Source organism: Bos indicus x Bos taurus, chromosome 7, assembly GCF_003369695.1.
Source record: "Bos indicus x Bos taurus breed Angus x Brahman F1 hybrid chromosome 7, Bos_hybrid_MaternalHap_v2.0, whole genome shotgun sequence".
NCBI classification, from domain to species: Eukaryota; Metazoa; Chordata; class Mammalia; order Artiodactyla; family Bovidae; genus Bos; species Bos indicus x Bos taurus.
In genome coordinates this window covers 63,032,723-63,049,529 of record NC_040082.1, presented here as the reverse complement: position 1 = coordinate 63,049,529, position 16,807 = coordinate 63,032,723, and the positions used below count along the sequence as shown (strand labels likewise).

Genomic DNA, 16,807 nt, shown 5'->3' with positions numbered 1-16,807 from the left:
GACTTACTCTTTTGGAAGTCTAATCATGCTTCCTATTAAAGCCTTTCATAAGCCTTGAGAGTGAACTTCCTCTAAGCCACCCAGAACCATGGATCCCACAAAGCCTCTGCACGAAGGCATTTTCTACACAAGTCCCCAGGCACACAGAGAAAGCTCAATAAGTGCTGTTGAAAGAACTGAGGGGTATGTTTTTTCATGAAAACTTGGGAATTGGCCTCCTAGCTGATGGCAGCATTCACTGTAACCCAGTCCTCGCCAGTAGTTTGGAGGCTGAAAATCCCCTCTTTTATTCTCCAGGCTCGAAGCCTGTTCATAGAATGACTATCATCATCTCTCTCTCCTGATGGGCTGGGGGTGAAGGCGGGAGCTCTGAGCAGTCCTGCAAGGCTGGAGGTTCCCCTGTCTAGAGGTGGGTTGGGTAATTGCTATTGTCACCATCCTCTTGTGGGAACAAAATATGTGTGAGCACAAAGGTCGGCCAGCAACCCTGGAGGTAGGAAGGCCAGGAGAGGTGGGGAAGCTTACCTTCTTGACTTCGTACTTAATGGCGAGTTTGATCCGGCTCAGACTCGGACGGTGGTGGTCGGACCAGACTTGGAAGTTCACATCACCATTTAAAATCGCTTCCACCTCTTCTGTGTCTCGGCATAGGTCCAGCACGCCCACCACAAAATCCTTGCATTGCATAGATAACTTCCTGTAATCGTTCTAACAGAATAAAGAGAAATCAGGGGTGTGTCACACCGAACCCCACAGATGGGCTTGCCTAGCTCAGCAGTGTTGTTCAGCAACTGTCCACCAAGTGTGAGCTTAATAGAGTGCTCTGGAACCAGGGAATGTGCTGGAACCAGAAGGCAGGGCTGTTTCTCTTGCTACAGTAGTCTAGAGGACATCTTCTCTAAGCCAGGATTTGTCAGGCTGTGTTCCATGGCCACCTGCATCAGAGTACCTTGGGTGTGCCAGAACTGTGATTCCCAGTCCCTGCTGCAGACTTACAGACTCAGAATTCCTGGGGATGAGACTCAGGAAGCTGTCTTTAACCTGTCTTTTAATCTTAAAAGGTTAACCTTTTAACCTTGTTCTCTGAGTGATTCTGATGCCTGCCAAAGCCCACCCTGGGCTCTTTGAAAGCAGCAATTCCCCTTGCCTGCTCTGAAGGGGGAGTCATAAGGAGATGTACTTTTAAGGCTGATGGGAATATCACTTCACTCACTTACCACCAATCTGTGGTGGTAACTGTTCTACGCAGGAAGTTTGCTGGAAAGATATGGCTGATAGATTAAATTTGGAGGGAAAAAAATGTACACAGATGTGCTTTCTTTTAATGTGCTGGAAAATCTGCTTATAAATTTAAAAATCAAATGTAATTTAAATCTAACAGTATCCTTTCCTTAGCACAGATCCTTTTGTACAGCAAATCATGGCATGTTAAATTACTTGCCTGTTGAATAATCATTTTCAGACCTTGACCTCTTTTTTGTTGTTGTTTAATGAATTGCCTCTGGGTTTCTCTCTTCTCCCGAGGCACACCTTTCTGAATTATCTTGAAAGGCTGACTGCCTTTCCTTGTGACGTGCCGATTTCTCTCTCTCCTTAAAACACACTGCTTCAGTTCCAGATAATGATCCAAAATGTTGGACAGAAGAATGTTTCATGTCACCCTCAAACTACTCCTCCCCAAAAATATTTTCCCCTATAGGGTTTCTTATTGGTTTCTTAGTTGAAATGAGTCTATTTGAAAGCAGCACAGAGCCAAATGTCACTTTCAGTGTTAATCAATGTCAAAAGCCCAGAGAGTGATAAATAGTAGTTGGTAAACAGGAGTGCAGTTTTGTTTTTCCAGAACCCGGATTCCTCAGCAAATAGATGGGAGCATGGCAAACTGTAGAAACGCCACCATTTTTCTAAATTAATGATTTGTTTCTCCTTGCAGCAGTGCTGCATCAAAATGTCCTTTTGTGTTAAAGAAGCAAGTGACTGATAGCTAAGAAAAGGACAAGCATCAAGAAAATGTGTTCTTACAAGAGCGGCTGCTCTTCATTTTTATATATAATTTAGGGATAAGGGTGTTTGGAAAATGCTGGGTAGAAAGATGACTGCTCCAGCAGACTGTCACGGGCGACTGAGACTGTGCTGTCTCAGAGCCTCTGTGCATTTCTGGGTTCAGTGCAGTTCAGGATGGAAGGTACCATTAGAGACTTGGAAGGTACCATTAGAGACTTTCACTTCCCTGGGCTCTTCTACTAACTGGGCCATAAGAAACAGGGAGAAACACCAGGGGAGCCAAAACAGTTAGTTTGCTTTTTGCCTTCTATATTAGACAGTCTGGAAGGCAGCGCACCTGGTGCCTGCATGTGGGTGGAAGAGACGAAACCAGCCTGGCAGGAAGATGGAGATGACATGGGTGTGGATAGCTGCAGTCACGCCAGGCGCAGCCTCCCACAGAGAGTGAGAGCCATGGGCGCACATCTGGGGAATTATGATGATTATGAAAGGTGGGATAGTCCTGAGCTCAGTGAGCCTTTCAGCCACACTTTTTACCTTTAGTTGGAGAGGTGCGACATACTCCCAAGATTTTACAGGTGCCCTTTTAAGTAATTCCATATCCCGGCATACTGAAGCCTGCCAGGTCCACTGGGTGACAGGTGTTCTACCTGTATCACCTTACTCAGTCCTTACAAAATACGCGTTAGAAGGACCGTCAGCATTTCCAACTCATGAGTGAGGAAACCGAGACTCAGAGAGATAAATTAACAGGCTGGACCCACTTTTCCTTATACTGGACACTCATCTTTCTGACTACTTTCTCACTTTCCTCGAAGATTTTACCTCCTGTCTCACTGTCACTCACCCAGCTGCTGCTGTTCTTGGTGGTTTCAGTATCCAAGAAGATGTCCTTCCCATTACCCTGCCCTCGTATTTCCATGATAACGTTTTCTTTAGTCATGTTATTCTCAGTGCCAACTCAGCCATTCATTCTCTTAGTTATTCCCAATAACTGAAGCTCCTCCCTGACCCCAACTTTAGGTCTCCTTCTGTCTGACCACCACCTCCTATATGTCCAGCTTTCTCCATCTGGAACCCCAATTCTAGTAATCCTATGATTTCACCAAACCTACAAGCCATGGACCATACCATGTTTTCACTGGTTTTCAGCCCTGTCAGGTCCCTGTCTCCCCCCTCGCAGAGCTTCCGTTTTGCGGGCAATCTTTATTATCATCCTTGCACCCATCAGTTCTCTTGCCCTCCTCTTGTTTTGTTCTCATTGCTGGCTTAAAGCCTGACTTTGGTTGAGTCTGACTCTCTGCTGCACTGCCCCTGCCTCTGCTCAGTGAATGTGGCTGGAGAGCACACCCCTGCACTGTAAGCTCACCCCCTCCAACCTCAGGTAGTCCTCAGTGTTCCCATCGCAAGCAAGCATTTCAGGCCTCTCTTGCCCTGCTGTCCAGCCTCCTCCCCCTCCTAGTTTCCATTAACTTGGAGAATAGAACTCATCAGGAGAGAAGCTCCACATGCTCACATCGTCCCCATCATTTGCTGTCATACATCTGTGCTCGTGGACTCTCTTCCCTCTGGGTGGACTGCCCCTGCTTCTGTCTAAGGCCAGCTCCTCCTCCTAATATCAGTCCCTTGTACTGCTCTCCATTTCTCTTTCCTGCATTGTTAATCTCTCCCTTTCTCTGCTGGCTTAGTATGCAAACGTGTTGCTGTTTTCTTGTCTTAATAAGAAACTCCTCTTGACTCTACTTCCCTCGCCAATTCCTACTCTAGTTTTCTGTTCCATTTTGTAGAAAAACTCATTAGACTTGTGTACACTCACAGTTGCCCTCCTTACATATTTCTTACCCTGTTCTTCCTACCCTGTTCAGCAAAACTTTCACACTCTATCCATTGCTTCCACTGAGACTGTTCTTGTCAAGGTCACACATGGCTTTCATGTTGCTAAATCCAGTGGTTGGTTCTCAGTCCTCATCTTACAGAACCTGTTAGGTGCTTGGACATAGCTGATCACGTCCTCTTCCTTAATATACATTCCTCACTTGGCTTCCAACATAACATACTGTTCTGTGGTTTTTCTTCCTGAATGAGTACTTTTTGCATCTTTGTTGGTTAATTCTCATGTCCCTGATGTCTTAGTTTTAGAATGTCCTATAGATGTGCCCAGTCCTTTGAATTCTCCTGTCTTTTTATGCTCATTGCCTTAGTGATCCTATCTAAGATCATTAGATACTATCTATATGCTGATGACTTAAATTTTATATCTTTAGCTCAGCCTTCTCTCCTGAACTTGAGTCATATATCCAATTGCCATCTGGTATTTCCACATGAATGCCAAATAGGCATGTCAGAGTCAATAAAACTAAATCTGGACCTAGTCTTCTCTGCCTTACTAATATTTCCTGACCTATCAGTTGTCAAGGACAAAAAAAATCTTGAATTTATCCTTGGTTCCTCCCTTCCTCTTAAACCTGACATACAATTTAGAAGCAGATCCCACCAGCAATACCTTCTAAATATATATTGATCTAAACCATCAGTTTTTGCTTAGACTAACCAAGAGGCTCTTAACTGACCTCCTTAATGTCCTGGTCTTCTATGGTCTATTTTCCATACATCAGTCAGAAAGATATTTAGAAAAGGCAGTTAGTTCATGGCACTGGTCTGCTCAAACCCTCCCATGGCTCTCCATCCCCTCAAAGTAAAAGCAGGCTTATTATACTGTCCTGTAGGGACATACGTTGCCTAGCCTCTCCATTCATTCACTGATTTGCTGTGGTTCTCTGTCTCCCTCCATCTATTCCAGCCAACCCCACCCCCCCCCCCCCCCCCCGCTGTTCTTCAAACACACTTGACATGGACTAGACCTTTGTACTGGCTATTCTCTTCTTGTAATGGTCTCTCCCCAGGTATCTACATGAACAGATTTCTCAACTTCTTCAGGTCTTTGCTCAAATGTCACTTTCTCAGAAGACTTCCTTGAGTAGCTTTTAAAAACATCGTGACTCTTTTCCATTTGCATTCACCTTTCCTTTTTTCTTTTTCTTTGTTTTCTTCACAATACTTATGACTATATGACATCTATACATATTATTTATTATATTTATTGTCCATATATTTCATTGGAATATAAGCTTATTGAGGGCAGGAATCTTTGCTGTTTTGTTCACAGATATATCATTAGTTCAGTTCAGTTCAATTTAGTCGCTCAGTCATGTCCGACTCTTTGCGACTCCATGAATCGCAGCACGCCAGGCCTCCCTGTCCATCACCAACTCCCAGAGTTCACTCAGACTCACGTCCATCGAGTCAGTGATGCCATCCAGCCATCTCATCCTCTGTCATCCCCTTCTCCTCCTGCCCCCAATCCCTCCCAGCATCAGAGTCTTTTCCAATGAGTCAACTCTTTGCATGAGGTGGCCAAAGTACTGGAGTTTCAGCTTTAGCATCATTCCTTCCAAAGCAATCCCAGGGCTGATCTCCTTCAGAATGGACTGGTTGGATCTCCTTGCAGTCCAAGGGACTCTCAAGAGTCTTCTCCAATACCACACTTCAAAAGCATCAATTCTTTGGCACTCAGCCTTCTTCACAGTCCAATTCTCACATCTATACATGACCACAGGAAAAACCATAGCCTTGACTAGATGGACCTTTGTTGGCAAAGTAATGTCTCTGCTTTTGAATATGCTATCTAGGTTGGACATAACTTTCCTTCCAAGGAGTAAGCGTCTTTTAATTTCATGGCTGCAGTCACCATCTGCAGTGATTTTGGAGCCCAAAAAATAAAGTCTGACACTGTTTCCACTGTTTCCCCATCTATTTCCCATGAAGTGATGGGACCGGATGCCATGGTCTTCGTTTTCTGAATGTTGAGCTTTAAGCCAACTTTTTCACTCTCCACTTTCACTTTCATCAAGAGGCTTTTTAGTTCCTCTTCACTTTCTGCCATAAGGGTGGTGTCATCTGCATATCTGAGGTTATTGATATTTCTCCCGGCAATCTTGATTCTAGCTTGTGTTTCTTCCAGTCCAGCATTTCTCATGATGTACTCTGCATATACGTTAAATAAGCAGGGTGACAGTATACAGTCTTGACATACTCCTTTTCCTATTTGGAACCAGTTTGTTGTTCCATGTCCAGTTCTAACTGTTGCTTCCTGACCTGCATACAGATTTCTCAAGAGGCAGGTCAGGTGGTCTGGTATTCCCATCTCGTTTAGAATTTTCCAGTTTATTGTGATCCACACAGTCAAAGGCTTTGGCATAGTCAATAAAGCAAAAATAGATGTTTAGACCATTTCCTGGAACATAACAGGCACTGAGTAAATGCTTGTTGAGTCTGTCGGAGCAGTGTACTTGTCTAAGGTGACATAGCAATGTAAGTGGTAGAGCCAAGATTCAAGACAGATCAGTCTGACCCCAATCCTGTCCTCTTCCCTCTCACCATATTGCCTCTTGGTGGGCAGCCTGTTCCCTTCTGCTTAGCACACTAAAACTAGAGGCTTAATTGGGGCTGACACTCAATTAATTTGGAGAAATAAAGGATGAGCTGGGATATGGATATCTGAATACTCAACAGATTCTGTAGTGTACTAGATGAGTGCACAGGTTTTGAAGTCAGAAAGGCCTGGAGTTTGAATTTCTTTTTCTTTTTCTTTTTTTTTTTTTTTACTACTTGTCAGTTGTGGGAAATACAACAAGCCATATAACTCTTCTGTATCTCAGTTTTTAATCTGTAATACCATACATATCATTTAATGATTGGGGAAAGCAATACCAAAACAATGTAAAATGCTTAGTATAGTTAACAGTAAATAACACAAATAACAAAATAAATAAAAATTTAGAATAAAAATAAAGCCTGTAAATGGCAATTTTAATGAATTAACACCTTAATTTGACCATCGATTTCAAACTCTTGACCTGTTGCTTTTTTATGGTTTTTAATTACTGGATTGGGAGCAAGACTGGCTTATGGAGTGGTGAACACAAAATGTTTGAGAAATCTTTGATTCTTCTTCTCTCACTCATATATAAGCCATACATTAAAAAGATACTCTGAATTTCTTAACTTCTTTTCATCTCTGGTGATTATACCAACCCTTCCCAGGGATAGTATCACCATCATGGCTTACCAAATGAGGTATCTTTTTTTGTACCCATAAAGCCTTTTCTCATTTTGTACAACTTATATTTGGCTTCTCTAGGAGTAATACAGTGAACCAACTAAGTGACCCTTGGTGTCAGAGTCAGATGGAAATTCTCTCTAGTCTTGTCAGTGTTGATGATATCCAAAAGCCAGCAGTGTAGGTTATATCAGTGTAGACATTGCCATCTGTTTCAGTGAAATGCTGTATGCACATCTTCATTACTTAATCTCCTGCTAGGGCATACTCAGGTCTGTTCTTAAAGAAAGAAACAAGAGACAGCCATTCCTAGCTCGTGGATGGGCGTTAGCACAACAGTCAGTTTGTCCAGGTTCAATGTTTTGAAGCTGCTACAAGTGCAGTGTTTCTTGGGACCATGAGCTGTAGCTGTGCTGGGCATGGGACGAGAGGCCCTGGAGTCCTGCCTTTTCCAGAATGTCATATAAGTGGAGTCATACAGTATGTAATCTTTAGAGACTGGCTACTTTCACTCAGTGTGATTCCTTTGAGATTCATCCATAGTGTTGTGTGTATTAATAGTTCATTTCTTTTTACTTCAGATCTACTGCATGCATGTATCAGTTTGTTTATCTGTTCACTCATTGAAGGAGTTGGTTGTTCACATTTTTGGCAGTTATGAATGAAGCTTCTATAAATATTAATGTAGAGGTTCTTATATGAAGATAAAATTTTAGTTCTTCAGGGTAAATATATAGGTGTGGAATTGCTGAGTATATGATAACTATACATTTAACTTCATTGTTGTTATTGTTCAGTTGCTAAGTAGTGCCCTACTGTTTGTGACCCCCATGGACACACCACACTCCTCTGTCCACCATCCCCTGGAGTTTGCTGAAATTCATGTCCATTGAGTTGATGATGTTATCTAACCATCTCTCCTCTGCCGCCACCTTCTCCTTTTGCCTATCTTTCCAATCATCAGGGTCTTTTCCAATGAGTCAGCTCTTTGCATCAGGTGGCCAAAGTATTTTAGCTTCAACTTCAGCAACAGTCCTTGCAGTGAATATTCAGGGTTGATTTCCTTTAGGATTGACTAGTTTGATCTCCTTGCTGTCCAAGGGACTCTCAAGAGTCTTCTCTAATACCACAGTTCAAAAGCATCAATTCTTCGGGGCTCAGCCTTCTTTATTGTCCAACTCTCACATCCGTACACGTCTACTGGAAAAGTCATAGCTTTGACTACATGGACCTTTGTTGGCAAAGTGATGTCTTTGCTTTTTAATATGCTTTTTAATTTGCTTTTTAATATGCTTTTTAATATGTTTAGGTTAGTCATAGCTTTCCTTCTAGGAGCAAATGTCTTTTAATGTCATGGCTGCAGTTAGTGTTCACAGTGATTTTGGAGCCCAAGAAAATAAAATCTGTCACTGTTTCCATTTTTTCCCCTTCTATTTGCCATGAAGTGAGAGGACTAGATGCCATGATCTTAGTTTTTTGGATGTTGAGTTTAAAAGGCAGCTTTTTCACTCTCCTCTCTCATCCTCATCAAGAGGCTCTTTAGTTCCTCTTCACTTTCTGCCATTAGAGTGGCATCATCTGAATATATGAGGTTGTTGGTATTTCTCCTGGCAACCCTGATTCCAGCTTGTGATCCACCCCACCCTGCATTTCACATGATGTACTCTGCATATAAGTTAAACAAGCAGGGTGACAGTATACAGCCTTGTCATACTCCTTTCCCAATTTTGAACCAGTTCACTGTTCCATGTCCAGTTGTTCCTGTTGTTTCTTGACCCGCATATAGGTTTCTCAGGAGACAGGAAAGGTGGTCTGATATTCCCATCTCTTTCATAATTTTTCAGTTTGTTGTGATCCACATGGTCAAAGACTTGAGCATAGTCAGTGACACAGAAATAGATATTTTTTCTGGAATTCCTTTGCTTTCCCTATGATCCAATGAATGTTGGCAGTTTAATCTCCAGTTCCTTTGCTTTTTCCCAACCTGAACCTTCTACATCTGGAGGTTTTATATTTAGGTCTAGGAGCCATTTTGTATTAACTTTTACATAAGGTATAAAGCATAGCTCAAGGTTCCTTTTATTGGATCTTCATTTGTTCCAGCCTCATTTGTTGAAATATTATTCTTACTCCATGATATTGATTTGTATAGCTGTCAAAAATTGTTAACCACATTTGTTTGGGTTTAATTCTGTGCTTTATTTTCTGTTTCTTTGATCTCTTTATCTGTTTTTCACTAATACCAACTATCTTTGTTTCTGTAGCTTTATATTAAGTCTTAAGATGAGGTACTTTGAATCCTCCAACTTTGCCATTCTTTTTCATATTTGTTTTTGAATAAGCTTGCTCATGTCTTTAAGAAATTCAGCTATGAATTTTATTGGAATTATGTTAAATCTATAGATAGTTTGGGGAGAACTGACATCCTAATTGTATAGAATCTTCCAAACCATGAACATGGTATATCTCTCCATTATTTAGGTCTTCTTTGATTTCTTGCATTAGTGTTTTATAACTTACAGCCTGTAGAGTCTACATATGTTTTGTAAGACTTATGTATAAGTATTTCAATTTTTTAGCTATTGGAAATATTTTAAAAATGATGTCTACTCACTCATTGTTGTATATAGAAATATGATTCATTTTTATGTGTTAACCTTATATCCTATGACCTGGCTGAAGTCACTTACTCATGCTTTGTATAGCCTTTGGAATTATCTACATAGACAAGGATGTTGTTTGCAAATATGGATTATTTACTCTTGAACCCGTAGCTTAGATGTATTTATTAATATGACAAATAAGATGGTCAGTTAGATGCTCTTAAACTGGTTTGAAGATTTACAAGTTTTCTTTCTAGGAACAAAATTTTGCCAGCAAGTTTTTTTCAGCTTTCAACCCAAAATTACTGGTTCAGAGTGTTTTATTTGGTCAATGTACTGAACAGTTTTTAGAGAATTTATCTGCCATTATTTTTTGTGTTCTGCTCAACAGAGATATTAATAGAGATTCTTTGATTTTTTTTTATTGACCCAGAATTTTTTTCTATTCCCTTTGGCCCAAACTCACTTATTATTGAGATGAATCTCTGGCTTTAACATAGAGAAGGACAAACCAAAATGATGTAATATGGTATTCTGATACCTTGAATTTTGGGTGCTGAAGCTATTGTTTTGACAACACAAATTTTAGGAAATTATTATTTTGTTTGACTTTGGTTAAAAACACCAACTCTCAAACTTTTTCAAAGTTATGGAAAAACTTAAATCAGGGGACAGAGAGAAGCTCATTATTCTGATAGGTCAAAAGTTAAATGAATCTCTCAGATTGATGCTGTGGAGACATGCACACCATACAGGATAATCAACACTCATTCCCCCATGGAGACCTTAGAAATTAGATTAAGAAAGAGTGTGGGTCTTGAATCCATGGCCCTCTCTCTTCCTGTCAGAGACCCAGTTATGAGGAAGGAGTGTTTATTGAGAGCTCCAACTGAAATGCAAATGGAGATAAATCAACATGTTCATGTTGTAAACCTGGGAGGTTTTCTTCTTTTGACATTTAGGCTGAGTTTTTAAGATATAATTACAGTAAAAGTTTCCTAAACATTTTAGTATTTCATTAAATGATCACCTTATAAAATTGGTAGTATTATTTTCCCCACATATAATAAGAGGAGGATAGAGAGTTGATCATTGGATATAGCAACTTGGAGGCCATTGGTCTCCTTGATGGGAGCCATTTTGAGTGAAGGGTATAATAGGTGAGGATCAGGGAAGGGAAAGAGAGAGATTTGAAGACTTCTATCTATATTACTGGGGCTTCCCTGGTAGCTCAGCTAGTAAAGAATCCACCTGCAGTGCAGGAGACCCCGGTTTGATTCCTGGGTCAGGAAGATCCCATGGAGAAGGGATAGGCTACCCACTCCAGTATTCTTGGGCTTCCCTGGTGGCTCAGATAGTAAAGTATCTGCCTGCAGTGTGGGAGACCTGGGTTTGATCCCTGGGTTGGGAAGATCCCCTGGAGGAAGGCATAGCAACCCACACCAGCATTCTTGCCTGGAGAATCCCCATGGACAGAGGAGCCTGGAGGGCTACAGTACATGCGATGGCAAAGAGTTGGCCGTGACTGAGCGACTAAGCACACCCACACACACACACCTATATTATCATAGACAGCGCGTTTGAGTTTTGTTACACAGGAGGGCACAGAAAGTAGCTGGTGTGAGAAGTAGCTGGAGTGAGAAGTGGGGTAAAAACAGAATCTTCCTCTTTCCTCTCACTGTTCTTCCCTTCCTCTCTGCTTGAAATCCTCCTTTCCTCCCTTCTTTCCCTCCTTCTCTTTATGGGAGAAACCACAATATTTTGTAGGTTGATGGGAATTTTCCAGTAGATAATTATGTTGATCATTATATATGATACCAGTATGCTGCTGCTGCTGAGTCGCTTCAGTCGTGTCCGACTCTGTGCAACCTCATAGACAGCAGCCCACCAAACTCCCCTGTCCCTGGGATTCTCCAGGCAAGAACACTGGAGTGGGTTGCCATTTCCTTCTCCAATGTATGAAAGTGAAAAGTGAAAGTGAAGTCGCTCAGTCATGTCCGACGCTTAGCGACCCCATGGACTGCAGTCCACCAGGCTCCTCCATCCATGGGATTTTCCAGGCAAGAGTACTGGAGTGGGTTGCCGTTGCCTTCTCCGTGATATCAGTATATCATTATATGAATCCTATAATTCAACAGCATATATGACAGAAGATTGGGTGTAGCATATAAATAGAGGAATGAACTTGAATCACATACATCTTATCTGTAGTGGGAGGGAATGTCAGATATGTGGGTGAGGATACTAGTAGATGGATGCATTGGTGTTGGGCTCTGTAGACATTTTCTTTGTATTGTTTCAAATTTTTTTTGCTAGTGAGATAGGAAGAAAAATTACCAACTGAGAGTAAGAATTGGGGAGAAGGTGCTGGAAGCTTGAGGGGAGGAGGTCTGAAATAGACTTTAGGTCAATTAAAGAGTGAATAGGGAGACAGGATATTATTGCTAAAGAACAGTAAAAGCCCATTTGAGAGTCATGTTTAGAAATTGAAAATGAGACCAGCTAGGGATGTGAAAATGAGACCAGCTAGGACTGCGCAGGCACAGGAGGGCCTAGAGGAGCTATCCCACGTTGAAACTCAAGAAGAGCGGCGGTGAGGAGATACCCCTCGTCCAAGGTAAGGAGCAGCGGCTGTGCTTTGCTGGAGCAGCCGTGAAGAGATACCTCACACCCAAGGTAAGAGAAATGCAAGTAAGATGATAGGTGTTGCAAGAGGGCATCAGAGGGCAGACACACTGAAACCATACTCACAGAAAAGTAGTCAATCTAATCACACTAGGACCACAGCCTTGTCTAACTCAATGAAACTAAGCCATGCCCGTGGGGCAACCCAAGACGGGCGGGTCATGGTGGAGATATCTGACAGAATGTGGTCCACTGGAGAAGGGAATGGCAAACCACTTCAGTATTCTTGCCTTGAGAACCCCATGAACAGTATGAAAAGGCAAAATGATAGGATACTGAAAGAGGAACTCCCCAGGTCAGTAACTGCCCAATATGCTACTGGAGATCAGTGGAGAAATAATTCCAGAAAGAATGAAAGGATGGAGCCAAAGCAAAAACAATACCCAGCTGTGGATGTGACTGGTGATAGAAGCAAGGTCTGATGCTGTAAAGAGCAATATTGCATAGGAACCTGGAATGTCAGGCCCATGAATCAAGGCAAATTGGAAGTGGTCAAACAAGAGATGGCAAGAGTGAATGTCGACATTCTAGGAATCAGTGAACTAAAATGGACTGGAATGGGTGAATTTAACTCAGATGACCATTATATCTACTACTGTGGGCAGGAATCCCTCAGAAGAAATGGAGTAGCCATCATGGTCAACAAAAGAGTCCGAATGCAGTACTTGGATGCAATCTCAAAAACGACAGAATGATCTCTTTTCATTTCCAAGGCAAACCATTCAATATCACAGTAATCCAAGTTTATGCCCCAACCAGTAACGCTGAAGAAGCTGAAGTTGAATGGTTCTATGAAGACCTACAAGACCTTTTAGAGCGAACACCCAAAAAAGATGTCCTTTTCATTATAGGGGACTGGAATGCAAAAGTAGGAAGTCAAGAAAACCTGGAGTAACAGGCAAATTTGGCCTTGGAATACAGAATGAAGCAGGGCAAAGACTAATAGAGTTTTTCCAAGAAAATGCACTGGTCATAGCAAACACCCTCTTCCAACAACACAAGAGAAGATTCTACACATGGACATCACCAGATGGTCAACACTGAAATCATTGATTATATTCTTTGCAGCCAAAGATGGAGAGGCTCTATACAGTCAACAAAAACAAGACCAGGAGCTGACTGTGGCTCAGACCATGAACTCCTTATTGCCAAATTCAGACTTAAATTGAATAAAGTAGGGAAAACCACTAGACCATTCAGGTATGACCTAAATCAAATCCCTTATGATTATACAGTAGAAGTGAGAAATAGATTTAAGGGCCTAGATCTGACAGACTGCCTGATGAACTATGGAATGAGATTCGTGACATTGTACAGGAGACAGGGATCAAGATCATCTCCATGGAAAAGAAATGCAAAAAAGCGAAATGGCTGTCTGGGGAGGCCTTACAAATAGCTATGAAAAGAAGAGAAGCGAAAAGCAAAGGAGAAAGGGAAAGATATAAGCATCTGAATGCAGAGTTCCAAAGAATAGCAAGAAGAGATAAGAAAGCCTTCCCCAGCGATCAATGCAAAGAAATAGAGGAAAACAACAGAATGGGAAAGACTAGAGATCTCTTCAAGAAAATTAGAGATACCAAGGGAACATTTCTTGCAAAGATGGGCTCAATAAAGTACAGAAATGGTATGGAACTAACAGAAGCAGAAGATATTAAGAAGAGGTGGCAAGAATACACAGAAGAACTGTACAAAAAAGATCTTCACGACCCAGATAATCACGATGGTGTGATCACTGACCTAGAGCCAGACATCCTGGAATGTGAAGTCAAGTGGGCCTTAGAAAGCATCACTATGAACAAAGCTAGTGGAGGTGATGGAATTTCAGTTGAGATATTCCAAATCCTAAAAGATGATGCTGTGGAAGTGCTGCACTCAATATGCCAGCAAATTTGGAAAACTCAGCAGTGGCCACAGGACTGGAAAAGGTCAGTTTTCATTCCAATGCCAAAGAAAGGCAATGCCAAAGAATGCTCAAACTACCACACAATTGCACTCATCTCACACGCTAGTAAAGTAATGCTCAAAATTCTCCAAGCCAGGCTTCAGCAATATGTGAACCGTGAACTTCCTGTTGTTCAGGCTGGTTTTAGAAAAGGCAGAGGAACCAGAGACCAAATTGCCAACATCTGCTGGATCATCGAAAAAGCAAGATGGTTCCAGAAAAACATCTATTTCTGCTTTATTGACTATGCCAAAGCCTTTGACTGTGTGGATCACAATAAACTGTGGAAAATTCTGAAAGAGATGGGAATACCAGACCACCTGACCTGCCTCTTGAGAAATCTGTATGCAGGTCAGAAAGCAACAGTTAGAACTGGACATGGAACAACAGACTGGTTCCAAACAGGAAAGGAGTACGTCAAGGCTGTATATTGTCACCCTGTTTATTTAACTTATATGCAGAGTACATCATGAGAAACGCTGGGCTGGAAGAAGCACAAGCTGGAATCAAGATTTCCAGTAGAAATATCAATAACCTCAGATATGCAGATGACACCACCCTTATGGCAGAAAGTGAAGAGGAACTAAAAAGCCTCTTGATGAAGGTGAAAGAGGAGAGTGAAAAAGTTGGCTTAAAACTCAACATTCAGAAAACTAAGATCATGGCATCTGGTCCCATCACTTCATGGGAAATAGATGGGGAAACAGTGTCAGACTTTATTTTCTTGGGCTCCAAAATCACTGCAGATGGTGACTGCAGCCATGAAATTAAAAGACGCTTACTCCTTGGAAGAAAAGTTATGACCAACCTAGATAGCACATGGAAAAGCAGAGACATTACATTGCCAACAAAGGTCCGTCTAGTCAAGGCTATGGTTTTTCCAGTGGTCATGTATGGATGTGAGAGTTGGACTGTGAAGGAAGCTGAGCGCCGAAGAATTGATGCTTTTGAAGTGTGGTGTTGGAGAAGACTCTTGAGAGTCCCTTGGACTGCAAGGAGATCCAACCAGTCCATTCTGAAGATCAGCCCTGGGATTTCTTTGGAAGGAACGATGCTAAAGCTGAAACTCCAGTTCTTTGGCACCTCATGTGAAGAGTTGACTCATTGGAGAAGACTCTGATGCTGGGAGGGATTAGGGGCAGGAGAAGAAGGGGACAACAGAGGATGAGATGGCTGGATGGCATCTCTGACTCGATGGACATGAGTTTGAGTGAACTCCGGGTGTTGGTTATGGACAGGGAGGCCTGGCATGCTGCGATTCATGGGGTTGCAAAGAGTCGGACACGACTTAGCTACTGAACTGAACTGAGGGACTTCCCTGGTGGCTCAGTGGTAAAAGAATCCGCCTGCCAGTTCAATCCTTGGTTTGAGAAGATCCCACATTCCACAGAGCAAGTTAGCCCATGTGCCACAACTATTGAAACTATGCTCCAGAGCCTGGAAACTATAGCTAATGAGTCCATGTGCTGCAAATACTGAAGCCTGCATGTTCTAGAGCCCGTGCTCCACAAGAGAAGCTATTTCAATGAGAAGCCCGTGTACCATAACTAGAGAGTAGCCCTGGCTTGCCGTGCTAGAGGGAAAAAACCCCACACAGCAATGAAGGCCCAGCACAGCCAGAAATAAATAAATAAAATTATTTTAAGATGAGACCAGCTAGTATGGTTGACTCTCTGTAACCACATTCACCTCCCCAGCTGCCAGCATGAGTAGGTGGACAATTAGATTTTACCAGGATTGTATTTTTTGCCAAAAACTACAAGAGGTTAGGGGAGATTATGATAGTCCATGAATTGTGGCTAGCATGAAGGGAGGCAGGACTTCCATTTTAAACATAAAGTTGATGATTTCTTACAAAATGAAACGTACTTTTACCATGATGCAACAATCATGATCCTTGGTATTTGCCCAAAGGAGTCAAAAGCTATGTCTACACAGAAACTTGCATACGAGTATTTATTTATAAATGTCCAAACTTAGAAGCAACCAGGATGTCATTCAGTAGGTGAATGGATAAGTAAACTTTTGTACATCCAGACAGTGGAATAATATTCAATCCCTGAAAGAAATGGGCTATCAAGCCATGAAAAGACATGGGGGAGCCGTAAATGCATGTAACTAAGTGAAAGAAGCCAATCTGAAAAGGCCACAAGATGCTGTGTGATTCCAACTATGTGACATTCTGAAAAAGGTAAAACTGTGGAGATAGTGAAAGTCGCTCAGTCGTGTCCGACTCTTTGCAACCCCATGGACTATACAGTCCATGGAATTCCCCAGGCCAGAATACTGGAGCGGGTAGCCCCCCTTCTCCAGGAGATCTTTCCAACCCAGGGATTGAACCCAGGTCTCCCGCATTGCAGGCAGATTCTTTACCAGTTGAGCCACAAAAAAAAAAAAAAAAAAAAAAATCATAGTTACCAGGGGTTGGGGAGTGGGAAGGATGAATAGTAGAGC

General features: G+C 42.0%; 1 protein-coding gene across 3 annotated transcripts in view; it reads right to left on the bottom strand.

Annotated features, from left to right (window-relative positions):
• Positions 1-16,807, bottom strand: part of TRPC7 (transient receptor potential cation channel subfamily C member 7) — a 151,954-nt gene that overhangs the window by 101,495 nt on the left and 33,652 nt on the right. For all 3 annotated transcript variants that reach the window (XM_027546432.1, XM_027546434.1, XM_027546435.1), the window contains exon 3: positions 526-708. In XM_027546432.1, coding sequence (XP_027402233.1) covers positions 526-708 — 183 coding nt within the window. The remainder of the gene's footprint in view (positions 1-525; positions 709-16,807) is intronic.